The 21338-nt window shown below is 36.6% G+C and overlaps 3 protein-coding genes across 3 annotated transcripts; 2 read left to right on the top strand and 1 right to left on the bottom strand.

Moving 5' to 3' along the window:
- The first annotated feature begins 5824 nt into the window (after window positions 1-5824).
- Window positions 5825-7120, top strand: LOC137749312 (NDR1/HIN1-like protein 6). The gene has a single exon (XM_068489405.1). The coding sequence runs from the start codon at window positions 6033-6035 to the stop codon at window positions 6762-6764; it is 732 nt and encodes a 243-aa protein (XP_068345506.1). The 5' UTR covers window positions 5825-6032; the 3' UTR covers window positions 6765-7120.
- A 5305-nt stretch (window positions 7121-12425) lies between these two features.
- LOC137709207 (uncharacterized) lies at window positions 12426-15143 on the top strand. Its single transcript, XM_068448311.1, has 6 exons — window positions 12426-12466; window positions 12591-12723; window positions 13206-13309; window positions 13414-13585; window positions 13682-13813; window positions 13929-15143. The coding sequence occupies exons 1-6, from the start codon at window positions 12426-12428 to the stop codon at window positions 15141-15143; spliced, it is 1797 nt and encodes a 598-aa protein (XP_068304412.1).
- Window positions 15144-17369: 2226 nt separating this feature from the next.
- On the bottom strand, window positions 17370-18801 carry LOC137708298 (LOB domain-containing protein 41-like). The gene is made up of 2 exons (XM_068447343.1): window positions 18472-18801; window positions 17370-18353 (listed from the first exon to the last, which is right to left on the bottom strand). Exons 1-2 carry the CDS (start codon window positions 18659-18661, stop codon window positions 17626-17628), a joined length of 918 nt encoding a protein of 305 aa, XP_068303444.1. The 5' UTR covers window positions 18662-18801; the 3' UTR covers window positions 17370-17625.
- Window positions 18802-21338: the final 2537 nt, after the last annotated feature.

The following is a 21338-nucleotide window of genomic DNA, read 5'->3' on the forward strand; positions in this document are numbered from 1 at the left end:
GCAAAGAAACTGGAGGTCCAAAAAGGAAGGACACTTTGACTACATTAGTTGACATTGAAAATCACTGTGAATGACAAGTGAACTAAGGAACAGGATAGGACTTGTTATTGCACATGCACTTGTAAGCCATTGGACATGTCTCAGACTCAGCGACTGACGCGCAAACTAAGCTCACCATCACTAGTCTACATGGTCTGCAAGATCCACAAGCATGGGAGCAATCTGGCAAGCTCGACCCTGCCACTTGGAGTGTATCTGGCCCCCTAACTCTTTTGTAATTAATTGACTCTTTATCCACTAATCCTTCTCTAATGGTACTCTTCAGATGGCGCCCATGATGACCTACACGAGAAGATTAATGTTTAATCAGAAAAAATGTAAAAAAACAAGAAGAAAAATTAAGACATGTTTAATCTTAATAATCACAGTTGACAACAAGAAGGTTTAATCGAGAGTAATCTTACGTGAATGAGGCCGAGCTATGCGCCTTGCGGACATGGCTTGTGGAAGTAAAAGAAGAAGAACAAGAAATGTAGCTACACAAATTGAACCCTTCATAGATTTTGTTTAATTTTGCTTCTTTTTTCTTCTTTTGTTTCGGAAAATAGTAGGGTTTTGCAAGCTAGAGAGGCTTTTGGGAGATTGAGAGAATGGTACGAAGAAAAGGGTTGAAGGGGATGAATATATAGAGGGCATGAAGGATTGGAGAAATGAGAAAATTAAGAAGAAAGTATTGAAGCAAATCACAGGAGAAAAGTGGTACGAAAAGAAAAGATCACATGAAAGATACAAGATTGCATGCTTACAGTAACAGATAGTCACAGGACTCATCAAGCTTTGCCTTTTGTGGTTCCATGGAAGAATGGTGATATGGCTAATTGCTCAAGAATTTACCAAATTAAAATGGTGCCTTTTTTTTACGTGAACTACTCTGACTCCACTTTGGAAACGCATACATAGCCATAAATGCAAGCTTTATTAATTAATGTATTATTGTAAAAAAGAAAATTGAAGGCTTAAGATTGATAATAAATTTCACACCGTGGGTCTGTTGTGACTGCCATTAATAACATTTCCTCCGCTTGCTGGATAGGTAGCTGCTATATTTGGTGAACTTGATAAGCTACTCTATTGTTCTTCATGGACCGTCTCAAGTAAAGCCCCTTTGTTTGGTGGTGGCTTGTACTGCATATCCTTGTATATATATTTCGTTTCAATATGTGGATTGACCGGTTCTCGCCAAACATAGAAGAAAGAGCTTAACTTGATCGCTTACTAGCCCAGTAGGTTTTTGTTTTTGTCACAAAAAAACATTGGCAACTAGCCCAGTAGGTTTATTTCTAATAACAATATATATATATATATATATATAACATTTTAGAAATTTCATTTCGCACTTCAAATTAGAAAGAAAAATATACTTGTTAGGAGTATAGAATGAGAATTTTAAAATGCTAATAACAGTTCTCATATATATATATATATATATATATATATATGTATCTATGTATGTATGTATGCATGTGTGTATGTATTGTCCTGAACTTAATACATTCGCATGCGAACTCAAATTTATGATGCCCATATTTTCAAGCTAGTTAAAGGCCTAAAAGCCTGAGTACTGCTGGCTGCTGCACACCAAGCATGTACTACGTAATCGATGAGCACCAGTCCCAATATAGCTCTCAAAGTTGGTGTCCTCTTTTCAAATTTGGTAGACGAGCCATTTAAAAATGCAAATGTGTTATCGACGTATCTCGAGTACATAGAAGCAACAATCTTTAAACTATGATTGAATTGTAGGCATGGTTTATCAATTAAAAAATCCTAATTAATTCTGTTAGTTCTTGTTTGTTATACAATTTAGTCATCGTTTAAGAACCAATGCTCCAATGTACTCCATTGTAATAGGAATAATTTATTATAGGAAAAACGAATAAAAATGATTTGAAAACTTTGAGTTTTAACGATAAAGACAAAATAAAAAGTACAGTGAATTATACCAGGATTGACTTTTTAGTGTAAAAATGTGATTTTTCGTTAAAGTGAACAGTACCAGAAACTTTTCATTAAAGTTCATTTATTATATTGTTGTTAAAAAGGTTAGTAAAATCCAAAGTCAATATTAAAATACATGTGTTGCCCTTCTAGATAGACTTTAGCTTGAAAATCATCGAATAGTTTACATCCACCTAATTAAATACTATATGCGCTTCAAAATCTTAAACATAGCTTATATATATAGGGATAGGATCAAGAGACAAATATTTTTACAAATACTTTTATATTCTTTTTAAGCCATTTGATTACATAACATCCAATAGTTCTTATTTATTCATTAAATTACATTGATGCTTATGGGGATTTTAACTAATATTAAAGATAAAAAATAATTGAAATAAAATCTAAAAAATTAAAACTAAAATTAAAAAGGAAGAAACCTTAGTTGTGCACAGTCCTCCGTCTCCCCCTTTACTGATGTGGTTTTGCAACTTCGAACATAAGATTTTTACGTTCAAAATAATCTCGCATCAGATATTGGAGTGGCACAGTGCCACCAGTCATGTAGTACATGTCAGGTTCATGCTGTTTTTGCACCTTGAGAATTATTTGAACTTCACCTTCCATGATAGAAAGCCTGATGAGGGATTCCTGGATGGTTGTCGGTCTTCTGTCCATTCCCACAACTAGTACTACTCGAAAATTCTCTGCTTGGAAAACCTTGCAATCCCTCAACATTGTATACGCGCACACACAAACGTGAAGTTGCAAAACCACATCAGCAAAGGGGGAGACAAAGGATTGCATAATTCTAGGGACCCTCACATCCTAATCATTCATTGCACATCATGCGGTCAAAAATTATTTGAATTTTTTTATTTAAAATTAAAAACAAATAGTACCTAAGAGCATGCATCTCCAAATGAGATGTCAAATTGTCCAAATCATCAATAACGGTAACAAAATACAACATTAATGTTTTCCAACCGAGAAGCCAAATCTAATGTGGCATGACATGGATTGACATCTCTCCCCCTTGTTGCCAAATTTGACAGCACCTTCAGATTTTTTTAATTAATTATTAAATACTTTTTATTAATTTTTTATTAGTTTAAAGCATTATCCTTTTGTTTCTTTTCATTCCCAATGCAAAGAAAGTACATGAATTATTATTTTATGTTTAAAATTTGACATATCGGTTGGAGAACAAAAGTTTAAAAGATATCAAAGTGCCATGTAAGCCTTCAAATTTAAATTTTAGGTTTAAAATTTGACACCTCCTTTGGAGATAGTCTAACGAAAACTGGTCATACGATTTACAATGAACAGTTAAAATGTGAGGATCCCTAGAATCCCCACAAAGAGAATCCTCATATATATATATATATATATATATATATATATTTTCTTAAATGGTGGATCAGAAACAATGGGTGTGTGCCACGTGTAATTCTGTGGTAGTACAAATACTACTGAAAGTTCCTGGTGGTTGCTGTGAGTTTTGACTTGCTGTTTCAAACGTTACAATTGGCTTTGCTATAAAGCGGGTGGTGGCGCCAGCCAAAAACGAAAAAATGAAAAGCAGTCAACGATTACTTTTATTTGATCGATTCAAACCATAAGAAAACGTGTAGAATCAACAATAAAATTCTTACTTAATTCTTGTATATAAGACCAAGTGAACTGCAAGAGCAACCTAAAATCTTCTTCGGCTCAATAATTAATCTCATCGTTAGTGTCCATAGTTAAGCACATATACAGAGCCATGGACGGCCTAGTCCGCAGCGTCACCGCCAGCATGAGCCGGCGGTTTGATGTTTACAATTACGAGCCGTTGGATCAACTGAAGAGAACTGCAAGCAGGCATGGTGCTGGAAGGAGGAGATCGATGTCGTTTAAGCGTAAGAAGGTGGCACATGTTCCGTTGAGAAATAATGAGGATCGAGCCAGGCAAAAGCGCCAGATATTCCTAAACTCCTACAAGTTTGAATCACCTGATAAATCGCAGCGCTCAAGATGTATGAAGGTAAACAAGGTGGCTCGTAAGGTTAAGACTGTTGTGGTGAAGTTCGTGTCGTCATTCTTTCGAATTGGAGCTTACCGATTTTGTAACTGCAGTCAGGCCATCCGCGCCTCCTCTCCAATGCCGCGGAGAAATTAAATATTTTCTTTCTTTTTTGATGGTATGAAATTGGGTTAATTAGGAATCTCGACTACTAGAGTAAGTATTCTTACATCTGGAAGTTATAAATCCTGAGTGCCACCGTCTTCATAGTAGGAAGCGATTCTTAAGTGAATGTTACTCATATTTAATTGCGCGTTAATTATCAGAGATAAGTTGGAAATTCATTGGCAATTGGTTATTTCGAAGAGTAGGGAGATCATTTTTTGACAAACGATAGCGTTAATGAGTTAAATTGTTAAATGTTAGGCGAGAAGGAAATTGGTTAAAATCAGACCCGCACCAAGGTGCATAGATATTATTGTTGTCATATCTCAAAATTTATAATCCTTCTGTAAAAACTTACATGCACCCTAACTGAAATTAAGTTTTGCTTACAAACATACTTGATTAGAACTCCGGTATTACTTTTGCACAGCACAAAAAAAAAAAAAAAAAAAAAAAAAAAAAAAAAAAAAAAATCCTTTAATATCAGGCCGCTGCTTTCTACCTTTTTTTTCCTCTCCTTTTTAAACTACCGTAATCTACCTAAAAGCCACCTGCCCCTTTTCTAACCAAAATGTTGGCAGCTAACCCCGGACAGGTGGTGGAAACTATTAATTAAGCTGGAGTACGGTAGGGGTAGAGGGAATTTTCGGTGAAGCGGTGAAATACGTATAGATAAAAAAAAAACACCAACGGCAAAAGCATCCTGCTGGACTGACACTGACACTAAGAGAGAAAGCTAAAAGAGCAAATGGGATTAGATACCTCAATAGCTCTAGCAGTAAACGATGGATACTAGGCGCCCTTGAGTGAAATTTTAAGTGGGCAGCTGTACTTCACTAAAAACATAATAAATGTTTAGTTGTAATAAGCACATAACACGTCACTTAGTACTGCAGTCTATTAGTATTTCTCTTCACTTGTAAGTGAGAGGTCTTAGGTTTGATTCTCGCCAAAAGCAAATTTGAACCACATTATTGCTAATTCATTGTGAGGTTTAGCCGCTCTCCCGCCCCTTACTATAAATAATATTGTTTGTTAAAAATAAAAAATAAATACATAACACATCAAACATTAAAAAGAAATCGTCTAATATTTTCTAATTGAAGAAAAATAACAAGTCACAGTTATAATAAATTGTTTTCCGCCAATGCGGTAAATCGATATTTGGATTATAGAAAAATCATTTGGTTTATGTAGGTTATAATAATTGTTTTCCGCCAATGCGGTAAATCGATATTTGGATTATAGAAAAATCATTTGGTTTATGTAGGTTATAATAATTGTTTTCCGCCAATGCGGTAAATCGCTATTTGGATTATAGGAAAATCATTTGGTTTATGTATGTAATATTGATTAAATTGTAACTAACAATGAAGTTATCCAAATCAGTTCAAATAACATTTGCATTCGTTACAACAAAAGGGAGTAAATTTAGCGGATGATTTTGAGCGTAAAATAGAAAATTGGTAGGTGAAACCCACAAAACCCGTTTTGACGCACAATTACAATACAAGGCCAGCAGGAGTCAATATTTGACGATGCCCACACATACATAACAATGTCCTTAACCAATCGAAATCACCATATATATCCCTACGAAAATCCCACCTCCTCTTCCTCACATTGACGTCCACCTTTGGCCTCCATCCATCATCCACCAGACCATCATTCAATCGAAGAAGAAGAAAGATCAAGTACCTCTCTTTCTTCTTCGATCTCCAAACTTACCTAGGTTGTACGTCCAATCTATGCATGCACATGCGTGCACATTAAGTAATTGAAGGGTTAAGTAGGTAATACGTTCTTGATTCAATTGCTATCGCAACCTAGGTAGTCGTACCATCGAAATTTATCATATATTATGCACCCCGGCCCCAATCACCCTCCGCCATACGTTATGCTCCAAGATCAAGGGCATCCAGGTCCCCATGGCCGCAATCCTCCTCGCTTTAATGGCCAATACCGTCCCAACGGGCACCGCAAAAGCAGTTGTCTGAGATGCTACTGTTGTTGTTATTGCTGCATCTTCATAACCCTAGTGGTGATCATTGCAGCCGTGGTCATCAGCTTAATAATTATCAATCCCAGTGTGCCCAAATACAGTATCAATGACTTCTCTGTCAAGGCATTCAACGTCACCCCTAATTTCAACCTCCAAGCGCAATTTATGGTCACGGTAAAGGCTGTGAATCCCAACAAAAAAATCTCCATTATATATGAGAAGGGCAGCACCGTGCAGCTCAAGTATTCCGGGATGAAGCTTTGTACCGGGGTGGTCCCACATTTTCGTCAACCGACGAGCAATACCACCATGATCAACGTGAATTTGAACGGAGACTTGAAAGGGAATGACTTTCAGGGATCCATTGGGGAGTCACTTATGGAGAAAATCAAGAGTAGCAGGGTCCCTTTGACTGTTTCGGTTAGGGTACCGGTCAATGTAGGGCTTGGGAAATACAATATGTTGCTGAATCCAATCGGGATTTACGTCGATGCCTCCATGGTTGTCAACAATTTGTCCCAGCCAGATAAGAAAGTACAGATTTCAGACACTAAATATGACTTTAACTTTGGATTTAAGTTCAAAAAATGATAATCCACATAAATGTCATAACTTTGATTTCAGAAAAAATTTACAAGGTGTGGGAAGTTAAGCATTAGACAAGCTATTTGCTAGCTCGCTAGCTGCTTAATTTCTGCTGAGGAAGATCGATTGTATGGTTAGTTAAAGTGTGGTTCTTGCACACAACAAAATTTCCCTCCTTTTTCTTTCAAATGTAGATAGATTGCATATCATTGAAGAAGATTTCATGTTAAAGAGTTTGTGTAACGGGACTTTGGATGTGGTCTCTAGCTTTGATTGAAACCTTGTTGGTTTTGAGTTTTTGATGGAAGCTCCTGACATTAATGTAATAATATATTACCGTGTAGGCTATTTTTTAAATAAAAATTTGAAATTTGTAGTTGATTATATTAATGACATTTTAAATTAAGCCCATAATTTGTGGAATTAAAAATATTAAAGGTTATATTAAAGCTGGTAAGTCTGTTTGGCTGTAGTCAGAGGAGGCTGAAATGCCTTTGTGAGTCTTCTTGGCCCCCGAAAGGATGGATAACCGTGGCTTGCCACCAGTTATCCCCCTTTAAAAAAAAATGTATTTTATGTATATATAAACATGAGTATATTCATCAAAATTAACCAAAAAATTATTGTACCAAAGCATGGGTACATTTTTCAAAACCAAAAAAAAACAAAAAAAAAAGATATTAGTCTTAATAACATTATTAAATTTCTTCGATTAAACTGGACATTGATACATTCTCAAATCAATGAAATAGAATGTACCCATTTAAGTTTAAAAAAAGGATTAGAAAAAAAAATTGAATTGATTTTATATAAAACATGGGTACGTTTTATATTAAAAAAATGATACATTTTACATATAAAAAAATTGATATATTTAAGAATGGGTACATTTAAGATTAAAAAAAATAAAAATATTATATGAAAGTACATTTAAGATTAAAACATTAAAAATATTTTTATAAAAAATTAATGGGTAGAAACTTATTCTAATTTATTTGGAAATGTTTTGCATTGAAAATTAATCTAAACTATATATTGATGAAACTATTTTTGTGAACCAAAAGAGGTGAAAATACATTTTTGTTTTCTATCACAACAAAAAATTAAGGACAATAACGTAATTTAACAAAGTAAAATTTTGTTTTTTTTTTTTGTTTGTTTAAGCCCTCACCTGCAGGTGATTTTATCATCTTTAATTTAAAAAAATAAAAATAAAAAACAAACCTCTCACAATCTCTCCGCATTCCCACATTCTCTCTCACTTCTTCATCTCTCCTTCAATTTTAAAAACAAAAGTAAAAAATTTTACACACTTTGTGTGTGGGCGCATATACTAGTTAGGAGTTTAATAAAGGTGTGGGTATTACAACTCTAAACCAATTACTAATTTTTATTTTAACAAATTATGTAACTTACATGCAAATTCATTAACACATTAAAGCTAAGGACTTCGTCTAAATCTAAAACTAATAAAGTCTCAGTCAATGAATATCAGTAAATAAGGATTAGATACTAATTTTTCCTTGTGTAAATACCTTTTTTTGGACGTACGTGCATGGTTTATCGGTGCTTTTGTTCAAGAACCACCTTGTTATAAATGTGTCCTATATACAAGAAAGCAAACAAAACCAAACCTTAATTTGCTTTCTGTGGGTGCATGCATTGGTATAGATGAGTGTTACAACACTAATGTAGGAAGGTTCATGGGGTCAGAAACATGTAATTAATTATCAGATCATGAATAGTTTTGCAAATATTTTTTTCCCTTCAATTTCGAGAAGAAATTGATCATGAAAACATGTATTGGATCAATTGAATTGTAAACCATATACAATAATCTATTTGTGTCAAATACGAATATACGGGTTCGATCCCATCAATTTCCTTCTCATATAACAACTATCGAATCCACTAACATTGTTTTTCTACTTAAAAACACTCGTTAAGATGAACGTGGTATTTGACACCTCCCTAGCTATTGGGATTCATCAATAATTTTCAACACACACGTAAGGGTCATCATGTGGTTGTAGGGCTCCAGACGGCCGGCTGGAACTCAATGGGCGAAAGCCCGGCCCAAACCATTAACGATCCTAAAAATATGCGTGATACATTTTTCCAAAAGAAATGTGTATATAAGTAATGTGAGAGATCTTAAGTTCGAATTTCATAGATGACAAATTTGATATCAAATTAGGCTGCTCATTGTGTGGCTTAGCTGAACTTCCCCTCCTCCTACTGTAAAAATATTGATGTACTCATAAAAAGAAAAAAAAGAAAAAAAAAAGAGTAATGTCCTTATTGTTAGACAATTGTTTATATTATCAAATAGTAAACAATACATTCCGATGCTACTTAGTAATACGGTCTAGTGATATTTTTCTATACTTGTAAGTGAGAAGTCTTAGGTTCAATTCTCGCCAAAGTCGAATTTGAACCACATTATTGCTAACATATTGTGAGACTAAGTCCACCCTCTTTTTAGTGTAGATAATATCGTTTGTTTAAAAAAAAAAAAAAAATACATTGCGACAACACCGATGTTTAAAATCAGCGTAACTAAAGACTTTTTTGGATCAACTTGGGGAGCTTATTTTTCTTTCTTTTTGCTGGGATTGGTTTGGTTGTTAGTTTATGCATGCCTCCTCTTGTTTTGGAGATCCTTGTGTAGTCGGGTCAGTCCACCTTACCACTTGTAAGTGCAAGGTAACACAGCTTCTCTTGTTGGAGATGTAAATATTTTACATTTCTTGTTTGTCGGAAAACACATCAATGAATGAGATATAAAATACTCATTACATCTTATGGCTTTTACATCTCAAATTTCTATAAAAATAAAATAAAAAACTGGGGAAGTATCTGCGCATCGTGGTTTATTAATTTCTTGCAAACATTATTGTTACGTACATGCTACAACAAAGTTGGTTAGATTTGATACTACACAAGAAATCAGCAAATCAAATTACAGAACATAAGAAAAACTCAATCTAGTTGCACGCAAACGAGATCGAAATAACGGAAACCATGACTGCTACCGACACTATATTAACTACGTAGAAGGATATGAGAAAGGAAGAGAAAGGGAAGAAGAAAAGAGGAATAGAATCCATTCCATTGTGCGGAGTGCACTAACGATTATCAAAGAAAGAAACACAACAAAATGAATGTTGTGAGAGTGAGCAAGCCACCTTTTTGGTTATCTTATAAATTGGGCATCATTATTCATCATTGGAGCTTGCCTTTATCCACCACGCCATGCTTTGCTCCCCCAACTCAACACTGCAGGTCTGCACCTTATTGCATGGCATCTCTCATGTATGCAGCATGCCCCTGTGGCATCAGTTGGTCACCAGCTCAACATTTACTCATAAATTACTAGTTTTAGAGAGAGAGAGAGAGAGAGAGAGAGAGGTGGGTTTGATTACCTACTCCTGGAAAACAACCAACCACGCAGCCATTTTGTGCTTTTGTTTAGGTGAAGGAGCTTCTGCGTTTACATATTATTTTTCTTTTATCACTTTTATCCGACAAGGAGGAGAATGATCAGATGGGGTCCAACGTCAATGCATGTGTTAAGGTTGTCTTAAATTTCAAGTAGACGGGTGATGGGCTCACTCCAACAACACCGATATTGTTCCCACTGAGCCACCTGCTTAATCTGTCAAGTGCGGGGTTTTAATACAAAAGGTCACGGTGTTAGTTAGAGTGAGGTAATTCTATTTAAATGGCTTGTTCTCAAGTCTTCTAGCCGATGTGGGACAGAGGAATTCTAACACTCCCCCGCATGTGAGACCTTATTTTATGGGTCACACATGAAGTTCCACAAATTGGCAACCATGTGGAGCCAAGCTGGAGCTCACCCATTCGCACGGGGCCAATGGTGACCCACCCATTCACGTGACATCTCTTGGCTACATGGAACCAAGTCGAGGCTCACCCATTTGCGCGGGGTCAAAGGTGACCATCCGTTCACATGGCAGTACAAGGCCGTCCCTTGGCTCTGATACCATCTTAAATTTCAGGTAGACGGGTCATGGGCCTACTCCAACAATACTGATACTGTCCCCACTTGGCCACCTGCTCAATCCATCAGGTGTGGAGTTTTAATACAAAAGGTCTCGATGTTAGTTAAAGTTGGGTAATTCTATTTAAAGGACTTGTTCCCAACCATACCAATTTTTGGCTCAATAATGTTATGCGTAATACGTCTTTCCGTTGTACTCTTTATTCGTGGTTAAAAGATTTTAACCATTTCTCTTGTTCTTTCAAAAAAGAAAAAGGCAAACTCACACTTGGAACATTTTATTTTTATGTTTTTTATTTTTTTTCAACGATATTTTAACGTATTAGAGAGGTGTTAAGTGTCTTTTTTGAAACATCCGATAAAATTAGAACGATACACATGGTCAAGTTAAGCCATGCAATAGGCCAAAAGCACAACTTCTATATTTTTTTTTATGTTTTCATGTGAATCGAACCTGAAACTTTTCAACAAACACCTACTATTTAAAGAGCACAATTTCATTACACAATATTTTCATCTTTATCTGAAATTAGGAATCTTAATGCCTATATAAACTTTCTGCTATCGAAGTTTCTGTAACCAATTTTCGTCCAATTCGGTTTTTTTTTTTTTTTTTTTTCAGCCCGTGTTTATATAGCTTTTGTGTTTTTGTGATTTTGCCACTTTCTAATTGATTCATGACCACTTTGTTCTGGCTTCTTGGAGCCGGCGGACTTCATTCGAGATGAATTTTCAGGGATTGTTGTGATTTGGCTTGATCAACAATTTCTTTATTTTCAACAGAAAACAAGGAAATATACCTATATAAGTTTTTCAAAAAATCGGAAAATAGAACTTTTTCTGCTAAAAAGAACAAATTTACAATTAAAAATATAATATTTTTTTACTATGATTATGTTTGGAAGTACTTTTAAAATGGCTGAAATGTGAAAATATTTTTGGTACCAAACTTTAGTAAAAATGCAAGTGAATCTCAAAAATGCACTTGAAATGCTTCTTGCAAGAAGAATAACCGTTGCAGGAAGCAATTTCAAACAAGTCCATAACGTGTTTTATTATCTATTTAGTACCCATGTCAATAAAATAAATCAAAACCATAATCCATAGTAAGTTATTGATCAAGAAACTTCAATTGGGGTTATTTTTTTCCTTCTCATTTTGTCTCCTCTTGGAGTCATCATCATTATGCAATCCTTTTTCCTAGATTGTCTCTTCAATGATCAACAATGAGCCTTTTTTCATTTCAACACACAATTATCACAATTATATTAAAAAACGGACCTTTGCAAAAAATTTAGCCCCATGTCCCGTTGCCTAATCTCTATTAACGAGGGTTTCCGTAGTGGCCTCACAAGTGTCCCGAAAGACTTGCAGTGGGAGCAGTTTCTCAAGGAGACCAACAACTGTCACGTGCCTCCACTCTCTCTCTCTCTCTCTCTCTCTATAAACCTTCTCAAACCCACTCCTAAAGTGATCAACCCAACTGTCATGGTGGTTACTAGTTCTTCAACTTCTCTCCTTCACATTTTCTCTCTTTCCCATAATTCCTCAAAGCTTTAGCTGCAAATGAAGCTGGTTTTCATTGCTACCATTTTGTTCTTTCACCTTCAAAACAGCCCAAAATTTGTTCTGCAATTGTAGACATGTTTGACATCTTATTCGGGTGGCGAAAGGTTTCGAAGTGGTAATTTACTACAAAACTTGCAATTTTGAAGCTGTTTTTCTTTTGTTGGAAATGTATCATGGTTTCTTCTTCTATAAACCAAACTCATTGTTTTGTTTTGTGTGTGCTTGTTTTTCGGTCACAGCAAGAGGCTGACCAAAGAGGTGCAGTGCCGGCTCAAGTTGCTGAAAAACAAGAGGCAAACAATTGTGAGGCAACTACGCGAAGACGTGGCGGAGCTGATCAAATGCGGTCACGAAGACAAAGCCTTCAACAGGGTATGAATGTAACAGTTGAAACCCCGTGACATTTTCTCTGTTTTTCTCATTTAATTCGTCATGAATATTTTAGTTAATTATTTCATAGTACAATAAATATAGTTGGTTGAACTAATCTGGTAGCTGAGTTCGTTACCATTTTTTGATTCTGAATTCCGTGATTCCCCCAGAAGCATTTTGGTTAAGAAAGTTGTTAGTTAAAACATAAAAGTACAACCACCAGAAAATATGCTTTTGTTGGAATTTCTTGATATTATTGTGATGCCAACAATTCTGTGTTTTCTGGGATTCTTTTACTTTTCTTTCTCGTTGGTTTTAGTTCTCTAATTTGGGGTGACAAAAGTGGTGCGGTTAAATTAAAGTGCTACCGAGAAAACTTTATTGTCAAATTACTATTAACACTTTAGGTGTGCTTGTGTGCTACAAGTTACTATTAAATTTCTGCTGCATGGAAAATTAAATTCACATTTCTCATTTTTCAGGTTGAGCAGATAGTCAAAGACGAATCCGTAGTAGCATTGTATGAATTGTTGGACAATTTCTGTGAATTCATCCTCATCCACCTTCCTTACATCCGCAGACGCAAGTATGCCTTGATTTGAATTTTTCCTATTTTGTTCCTAAGTTTTTGTGTTTTCCTCCACTTGATCTCAAGTAATTGTGTTTTTGCTGCAATGTGTGGTTTTTCAGGGACTGCCCAAATGACATAAATGAGGCGGTTTCAAGTCTTATATATGCTTCTGCAAGATGTGGGGATCTGCCTCAGCTAAGGGGGATCAGGAAGCTATTCGGTGAACGCTACGGGCAGAAATTCACAATGGGTGCTCTTGAACTACTCCCTGGGAATCTGGTGAACCGTGAGGTACGATGTCAAGTTATTCGATTTTGCAACAAGTTTTTTAAAGGGTGTTTCTGTTGGTCTCATAAGGGTGTAAACTAACAAAATCCAAAACTACAGGTAATAGAGAAACTCTCCGAAAAGTCGGTAACAGATGATATGAAGCATACATTGATCGGTGAAATAGCAAGAAATTACTGCATCGAACCAGAGGTTTTAGCTATTGAGTACTATTCAGAATGGCAACAAAAGGTAATTACAAATTACATACTTCAATAAATATATATGTATAGAGCATTTATGCTATTATATAGCTTTTATCATACTTAAAATTTAGAATTTGAGTCCCTTGTTCAATGCACATTAGGTGAAGGAAATCAGTGGACATCAAGTACTGGATGCGGATGTCCAGACTTATTATGAACAGACCGAAACATCTGAAATGCAAATTTTAAATGTTGAAGAAATCGAAAGAGAATTCGTAGATGCTGATTCTAATTTATCTAGAACTTCTGCTAGTTCTTCATTAGCTACGCCACTGATTGAAGGGAATTTTTCTGAAGTTGGTTCTCCAAATATATCTACCCCGGGCACCGAAGAAAGTCGGGGCAGTACTTCTGGCAGCACAAGTCATGCTACAACAAGAGATGGAGATATTGTGATTTACCTTGATGACATAGAAGAGGTTCAGTTTTCTACAACAAGAGATGTAGACTCCCAGGACCAAAGACTCTTCAAGTTCAAAGCTATCACACCGAAGAGGGAGACTCTCGAAAGCAGTTGTGATCTCAGCTATGTGGATTGTTATGAGACGTGGAGTGAGAATTCCGAGTCAAAAAGCCCTAGGAGATCAAGTTGGAAGGGAAGTGGGAAAAGACTGAGGAAGAGATCGGTTTCTCAGGAAAATCAACGGTTGAAGGATAATGAATGTCAAAGTTACTATGGCAGAAAGCATCTGAAAAATCAAAGTAGGTGTGGAACTGATACAAAAATATTAAGCTGTGGCTGCACTCTGGGAAATCCATGTTATTTTCCCATCCGAAATGACGAAAATATTGATTGTAAAGTTCAACCGTGGAAGCAAAAGAGAGGGATTACAACTAGGGTTGGATTTCCAACTCATGGACATGAACAATTGAACAGGGGAGTCGAATGGCGTGCAGTGCCTCGAGAGCGAATGAGGAGGAAGAGCTATGGCAATGAAGCTATGCTGTACAATGTTTTCACATATCCGGATCATCAGCATCCCAATACGCAAAACAAGGTGCTGAAAGGAAGAGTGGAGGAATCGCATTTTCGATGCAGGCGTGCCTCATATAGTTCTACATCTCCAAATGTGACTAATTCTTGGAGTGCAAGAAAGGAAACGGTGCCTCCTTATTTCAGAACCGTGACAATGCCGCCTGAAAGAGCCAAGGACAATCACAAAGAAGACTTTCAACGATCATATTCCGACGCCTTCCAGTATCCTACTCACGTCCACCCTAAGCTGCCTGAGTATGATGACATAGCAGCTAAATTTATGGCACTAAAGAAAGAGCGTCTGAAAAATAAGCCTCATTGCAGCAACCAGAAAATTTAGCTTAGAACAAGGCAGTTTTCACTGTATAGGATCCCTAGCTTTGTAATCTTTCAATTCAATTACACATTTCAAGTTTCTGAGGATTTCTTCTTTTGAATTTCCAAGTAATAGAAAGTAGATTTTTTTTTTTTTTTTGGTTCTTTTGTTACATACTGTTTAGAACAACTTGTTATTATGGTTAATCTTCATTTTTACTACGAGCGATATTGTTACTCTAAATTTTGGGACACAGTTACTCATTTGATATCGATTTATGTGTGAGCTGGGCCTTCAAACCCCAATTAGTCAGTGTCGCACTATGGTCCTCCTCCGTCATTTTCCTCCAATTGTTTTGGTTCAGGGAAAAATTCTTAAGAATGTTTTGGTATTTCACTAGTCCCATAATTTCTACAAAACGGTGCTTAAAAATTGGGGAATTTGGTGTTTTATGTGGTTTTTCCTTTTAACAAGGGGATGTTCTATTCTAAGGTACTCTATTTTACATCAAATGAAATTTGAACTTTGGTGTTTAAAGAACGACATTTTATCATGACAAATAGGCAGAATGTAAGGAGACTAAAGAGCGAAACGCAATAAAATAAGAGACTACAAAATTTTACAATGTTATAATTAACACACACACGAAAAGTAGTTCACAGCTTACGAAAATTTATATTAACTCTAAAGTATTAAGTACTCCGTCACTTAGAGCCTTAGTTACAACAACACCAAAGCCATTTTCTACTAAGTGGGTCGGCTGTATGAATCCTAGAACGTCATTGCGCTTGGTTATGTGCCACATTTTCCGTTAGATCCAAGTACTCTAAGTCTTTTCTTAGAGTCTCTTCCAAAGTCTTCCTCAATCTTTCTCTACCCCTTTGGCCCTGAACCTTTGTCCTGTAATCACATCTTCTAACCGGAGCGTCAGGCCTTTATTTCACATGTCCAAACCACCGTAACCGATTTTCTCTCATCTTTCCTTCAATTTCGGCTGCTCCTACTTTACCTTGGATATCCTCATTCCTAATCTTATCCTTTCTCGCGTGCTTACATATTCAACGAAACATTTTCATCTTCGCTACACCCATTTTATATACATGTTGATACTTCACCGCTCAACATTCTGTGCCATAAAGCATTGCTGGTCTTATTGCCTTAGATCCAATCACATACTTATCAAAGAAATAAAGGCTCTAAGCGGCGAAGTATCCAGAGTATTGAATATCAACCGAAAAATCAGACAAAATAGGAGACTACAAAATTTAACAATTCAAAGAGTTACAATTAACACAAACACACGCACAACAAAACACTTCACAACTTGCAAAGTTTTACAATCTTGTAGTCGGAGAAAATTGAAAAGCCGTTGACGTGGATTTAAAGGCTTTAAATGACAAAATATTCAATACATTATAGCATTGTAGCCTCGCCGCACAACTTTTTTTAATAAACGATATTATCTACGTTCAAGAGGATGGGAGAATAGGCTAAATCTCACAATGAACTAGTAATAATGTGGTTCAAAATTCGTCTTTAACGAAAATCAAACCTAAGACTTCTTCACTTGTATTAACCATCAAGACAAAAGCAACGGATACTTCTAAACCCACCCACATGATATACTCATAGACATCTATAAAAAATAAAATTACCAATTTAACAACCAGATAACTGATATAATACAATGTAACTTATGCAACGCCGATGTGACGTGCCACCATACAAGTTCTCCTTATCAGCACTCAAACTAACTCAAAGGGAGACTAATAATAGATGGAAAAAAGAATAAAAAGATGGTATCCGTTCTAGATTTTTATCCTTATCCTTCACTTTGGCGAAACAAACCCATAAAACCAGACAAAGGCCTTTTGCATGCGCAATGCCATGTGTCCAAGGGAAACCAAGGCTTCATGCAGTGCCCACCGGAGGAGGATTCTCTTCTCACTCTCTTCCTTCACCTCCTCTCATATATTATTTTTTATCTTATTATCTCTAATAAAAATAAAATCAATATAAGATGTTAACATAACTAAATCGTAACTATTCAAATAAAAAAAAAAATGAAAGGAGAGAATCCTTCTCCATGCCCACCTGGTACTTTACTGTACTCTACTCGTCTCTCTACTTGTTCTTACTTGGCTACTCTATTCTCATGAAAATGTTGTTCCGACGTCATAGTATCGGTGTATTTTCCTGATAGATTTTTCGGGATTAAGGATGATAGATTGGTAAAATGTAAATTTCAAAGAAAAAGATTTTGAGTTTTTGTCCCTCTGTTCATTAACCATCTTGTATATGCAAGTTCAAGGATAAAGTCAAAACCACATTTGTACATCTGACCTCAGCTTCACAAAGGGTAAAAAGGTAATAAATCAAAACTTAGAAACTTAAAACAACTCTGAACAAAAGCAGGGGTCTTCATCCCTTGAATGCCAAACAAAAGAACCGATCTGAGCCGTCAAAACTGAACCGTTTTTAACGTTTCCTTTTTTTTTTCCACCGTTCAAGCCACGTAATCCAGCCCCAGCTCTATTTTACACGCGCCGTCGTCAGCCGGCGATACGCCGCCGAAGCCAGCCTCAATTCTTCTCTTCTTCACCGGAACGACGTGGTTGGCACGTGATTGCGGCTGCAACCCAAGCGTCAGCTCCAAAGCTAGCTCCCCATCCTGAACAGACTCCGTCCGCTTGCGAGCCGACTCTGGCTCGGCTCGGAAAAAGAGCTCAGCCTCAGCCGTCTCGGACGAAATCATGCTCTCCGATTCCTTGCTATCACCGTCCACGGTGGCAGCCGCCTCGGACTGGTGACTCAGCGATGACTCGTGACTCATCGACCGGTTGAACTTGTCCGCAGAGCAGCCAGTCCAACTCGGCTTGGCCGATTCATCAGCTCCCGAGCCACAGCCAGAGCCCGAGCCGGAACCGACCTTATTGGTCTTCGGCTTGACAGCGGACCGTTTGAAGCGGTACCGGGTCTTAACCTTCTGAGGATCGTTGGACGCGGCCGAGTTCTCGTCCTTGGACACGTGGCGAATGTCGTAGGCCTTGAGAGGCGGACCATGCCCATTCGCCGCCGCTTCGGAAGTAATCGGCGTAATCGACTGGCCTTTCAGCACGGCTTCAACGGCGACTTGGCAGAGCTGCCAGCTCCCGGACCACAACAACCCGACCGACCCGTAAATCGGGTTCACAATCCGACCGCATGCCTCGTATAGCAAAGACCGAAAGATGGCTGTATTACCAAAAGCAAAAACTATTAGCGCCCTGTATTGTGTTTGTTTCTCGGGAAAACAAAATGGCGGAAAATAACGACATGCAACCGGAAAAATCAAAAGAGAAAGAGGACTGACCAGGGCGGAGGTGTTCGGGGCCGGCGTTGATGAGGTTCATGAGTCCGGCGCGGCCGTAGAACTTGGCGAGGAAGACGGTGGCGTTTGCTTGGGATTCCGGGCTCTTAATCCACTGCAAGCAAGGCCTGATGCTGCAATTCTCGCTGCAGCCCTTGCGGAGTATTCGGCATCCATTACAGCTTATCCGCATTTTCGCTTTCTTCTTCTTCAAAACAGAGAGATGGATTTTTCTGGGTATTTAGAGAGAGAATCTTAGGATATTTAGAGAGAGAAAGTGGTGTTCTTGGGTTTAGGATTTTGGAGAAGGAGGAGGAGGGTGGGGGATTTAAGAAGGGTGCGCGGTTGGGTTTATATGGGGTGAGCTGCTGGGTTTACCATTTTTCTCTCTCTGCCCACTGGCTGGTGGGGGACGCAGCTGTTTTTTAATTGTGTGCAAAATAAGACACTGGTTTCCACACTCAAGGATTAAGATTCATTAGTTTAGATATTTTAATCATTTTTATTATTGCTTAATCCATTGTACTAATTTCTTTCATGACTCTCGATTTCAGCGCGTGAGGCTAACTCCCAATTAGTGGGAGCCTTTGCTTCCCTCCATTGGGTTTTGGGGATTCACCCTTTTGATGGGATGGGTGTCAAGTTGGGAAAACTACTTTGGTTTTGCAATTTCAAGAATTTTGAAGTTGAAATATTTGGTGGGTAATTATAAACAAATAAAAGGACAATAGTAGGGAGGTTAAATTTTTTATATCAAAATTTTAAATCAAATTTATAAATTAAATAATCTAATTATTGATAATTGAATTATTATTTAAACGTTGATTAACGTCCTTATTTCTTATTGATAACACATTATTTGATTTGCAAATTTTAGTTTAAAATTTTAATCTCCCTAGCATTACCCTAAATAAAATATAGTGTATTTCGCACTTTTTGTACCTCTTACATTTGGTCTCCTCAGCATTATCCCAAATAAAATATAGTGTAATTCACACACACTTCTTTGTACCTTTCACATAATTTTTTATTAATTTTTGTATTTTGATCATTTTTCCATGAATCCAATTCGGCAGTCAAAATAAAGAGATGTGTGTCAAATATAAAAAGGGATGTGTGAAGAACCTCATCATAAACAAAAGATTATAGACACATTAGTAGTCCATTATAATATTAGTGATCTCTTCATTCGTAGGTGAGAAATTTATCAGTTAACTTCTATAATGATGTTTGATGTTTAGTGTACATTATGAAAGAGATGAATTTCTGAAACAAAAATATTATTATTATCATTTATTCGTATCATCTCTTCAATATAGATAAGATTAGATATATCGGTGAATTCTACCTTTATTAAAAAAATGTTACAAATAAATAGTAAGTGTAACATTACTACGTTACACTCAAGAACTTTGATTTAGATAGTTCAAGGAAATTACGATTGCAGTGGTGAGGGTAAGATGGTAAATGCACGGCGGAGGCAGAGACAGGTGGGGAAAAGGGTGGAGAGGCATGCAGATAGGAACAAAACCAGAGGAGGGAAGAGAGCGGCGCGTGTCAGGCACGTTCAGTGTCGGGGTGCGGTCGAATCGGGTTCCAAGAGCTCGCTGTTTTAATGGAACAAAAACAAAAACAAATTAATTAATTAAAAAATGGAAGTGGCGCGTGGCAGCCACGTTGAGGTGCAAGGGTGCGGTCGAATCGCCACATATCAGTGGGGTGGGGTCCAAGGAAACAGCAAAATTTCTTTTCTTAAAAAAAAAAAAAAGAATAAAAAAGGGAAATTAATTATAGAAGAAGCTGGAGTAGAAAAAGGGTGAAAAAAGCTCCTGGTTTTCGGGAGGTCGTACTGGTTTCGGGAAAAACCGGGTGAGGGGATTAAAAACAGGGTGTCGGTTTCCGGTTTTGGTAGGGACTGTGGGCGCCCTAGAAAGTACATGACCTATTCGCCAACGGTTTTGGAGGGATCTTTACTCGGAGTAAGATTGTCTATGCTCTTTTTTTTCTTCTTATTCTCATTTTTTTTATTTAAACGATTACGGTTAAATCACGTTAACATTTTATATTAATTTTTTATAATAAAAAGAAGGTAAAATAAGAAAATGTGAAAGAAGAGTATGGAAAAAGAAGAAGAGAGAATTGTAGTCCTTCTGACTCACGAGTTAACTCTAAAATTAGTATTTAATTATCTTTTTTTTTTAAATAGACTAGTTGATGGTTTCGCCACATCAATCAACCTTTCTAGAGAGCTGAACCGAGAAGACTCACAAAAAAATTTTAGTTAGTAGGCCAACATCGCACGATTTTACCAAATATAAGAATCAAACTCAAAACATACTTTGTGAAATACTGAGTCTAAAATTCTTTCTCGAAACTGGACCACCTCATAGTTGTTAAGTATTTAATCTTTTACGTTTGCTTTGTTTTATATTGGGTTTTATGTTTGTTTATGAAATTAAAATATCATGCTTATCCTATAAGGCGGGACGTCCTAGTTGGATTATTTTACGTAGACACTGCCAGCACCTGGGTCCAAACACCACTCCACACGCAACTCCAGTTTCTTGGGTTTCTTCTCATTTTTTTATTCTTTGTTTTGTTGAAATTTTTTTATTCCTCCTTAATAGTTACTTAATACTACAATCTAGTATTTCTTTTCACTAGTAAATAAACAGTTTTATATTTGATTTTTACTAAATACGAATTTGAACCATATTATTACTTAACCATTTTAAAACTTAGCCCACTCTATTCATCATATTGTAACTAATATTGTTTGTTAAAAAAAAAAAATATTTAACAGTTTAAAAATTGAAAGGTAGGCAAAAAAAATTGCACACAGGATTGCACGGTTTAATCTGAGTTCCAAT

Source organism: Pyrus communis, chromosome 11, assembly GCF_963583255.1.
Source record: "Pyrus communis chromosome 11, drPyrComm1.1, whole genome shotgun sequence".
In the NCBI taxonomy this organism is placed as follows: Eukaryota; Viridiplantae; Streptophyta; class Magnoliopsida; order Rosales; family Rosaceae; genus Pyrus; species Pyrus communis.

Coding starts and splice junctions, on each gene's coding strand:
- LOC137749312 (XM_068489405.1), top strand. CDS start 6,033: ATGCACCCCGGCCCCAATCACCCTCCGCCATACGTTATGCTCCAAGAT.
- LOC137709207 (XM_068448311.1), top strand. CDS start 12,426: ATGTTTGACATCTTATTCGGGTGGCGAAAGGTTTCGAAGTG. Junction 12,724..13,205: donor AAGACAAAGCCTTCAACAGG/GTATGAATGTAA, acceptor CTCATTTTTCAG/GTTGAGCAGATAGTCAAAGA. Junction 13,310..13,413: donor CCTTACATCCGCAGACGCAA/GTATGCCTTGAT, acceptor GTGGTTTTTCAG/GGACTGCCCAAATGACATAA.
- LOC137708298 (XM_068447343.1), bottom strand. CDS start 18,661: ATGCGGATAAGCTGTAATGGATGCCGAATACTCCGCAAGGGCTGCAGC. Junction 18,354..18,471: donor CCCCGAACACCTCCGCCCTG/GTCAGTCCTCTT, acceptor TTGGTAATACAG/CCATCTTTCGGTCTTTGCTA.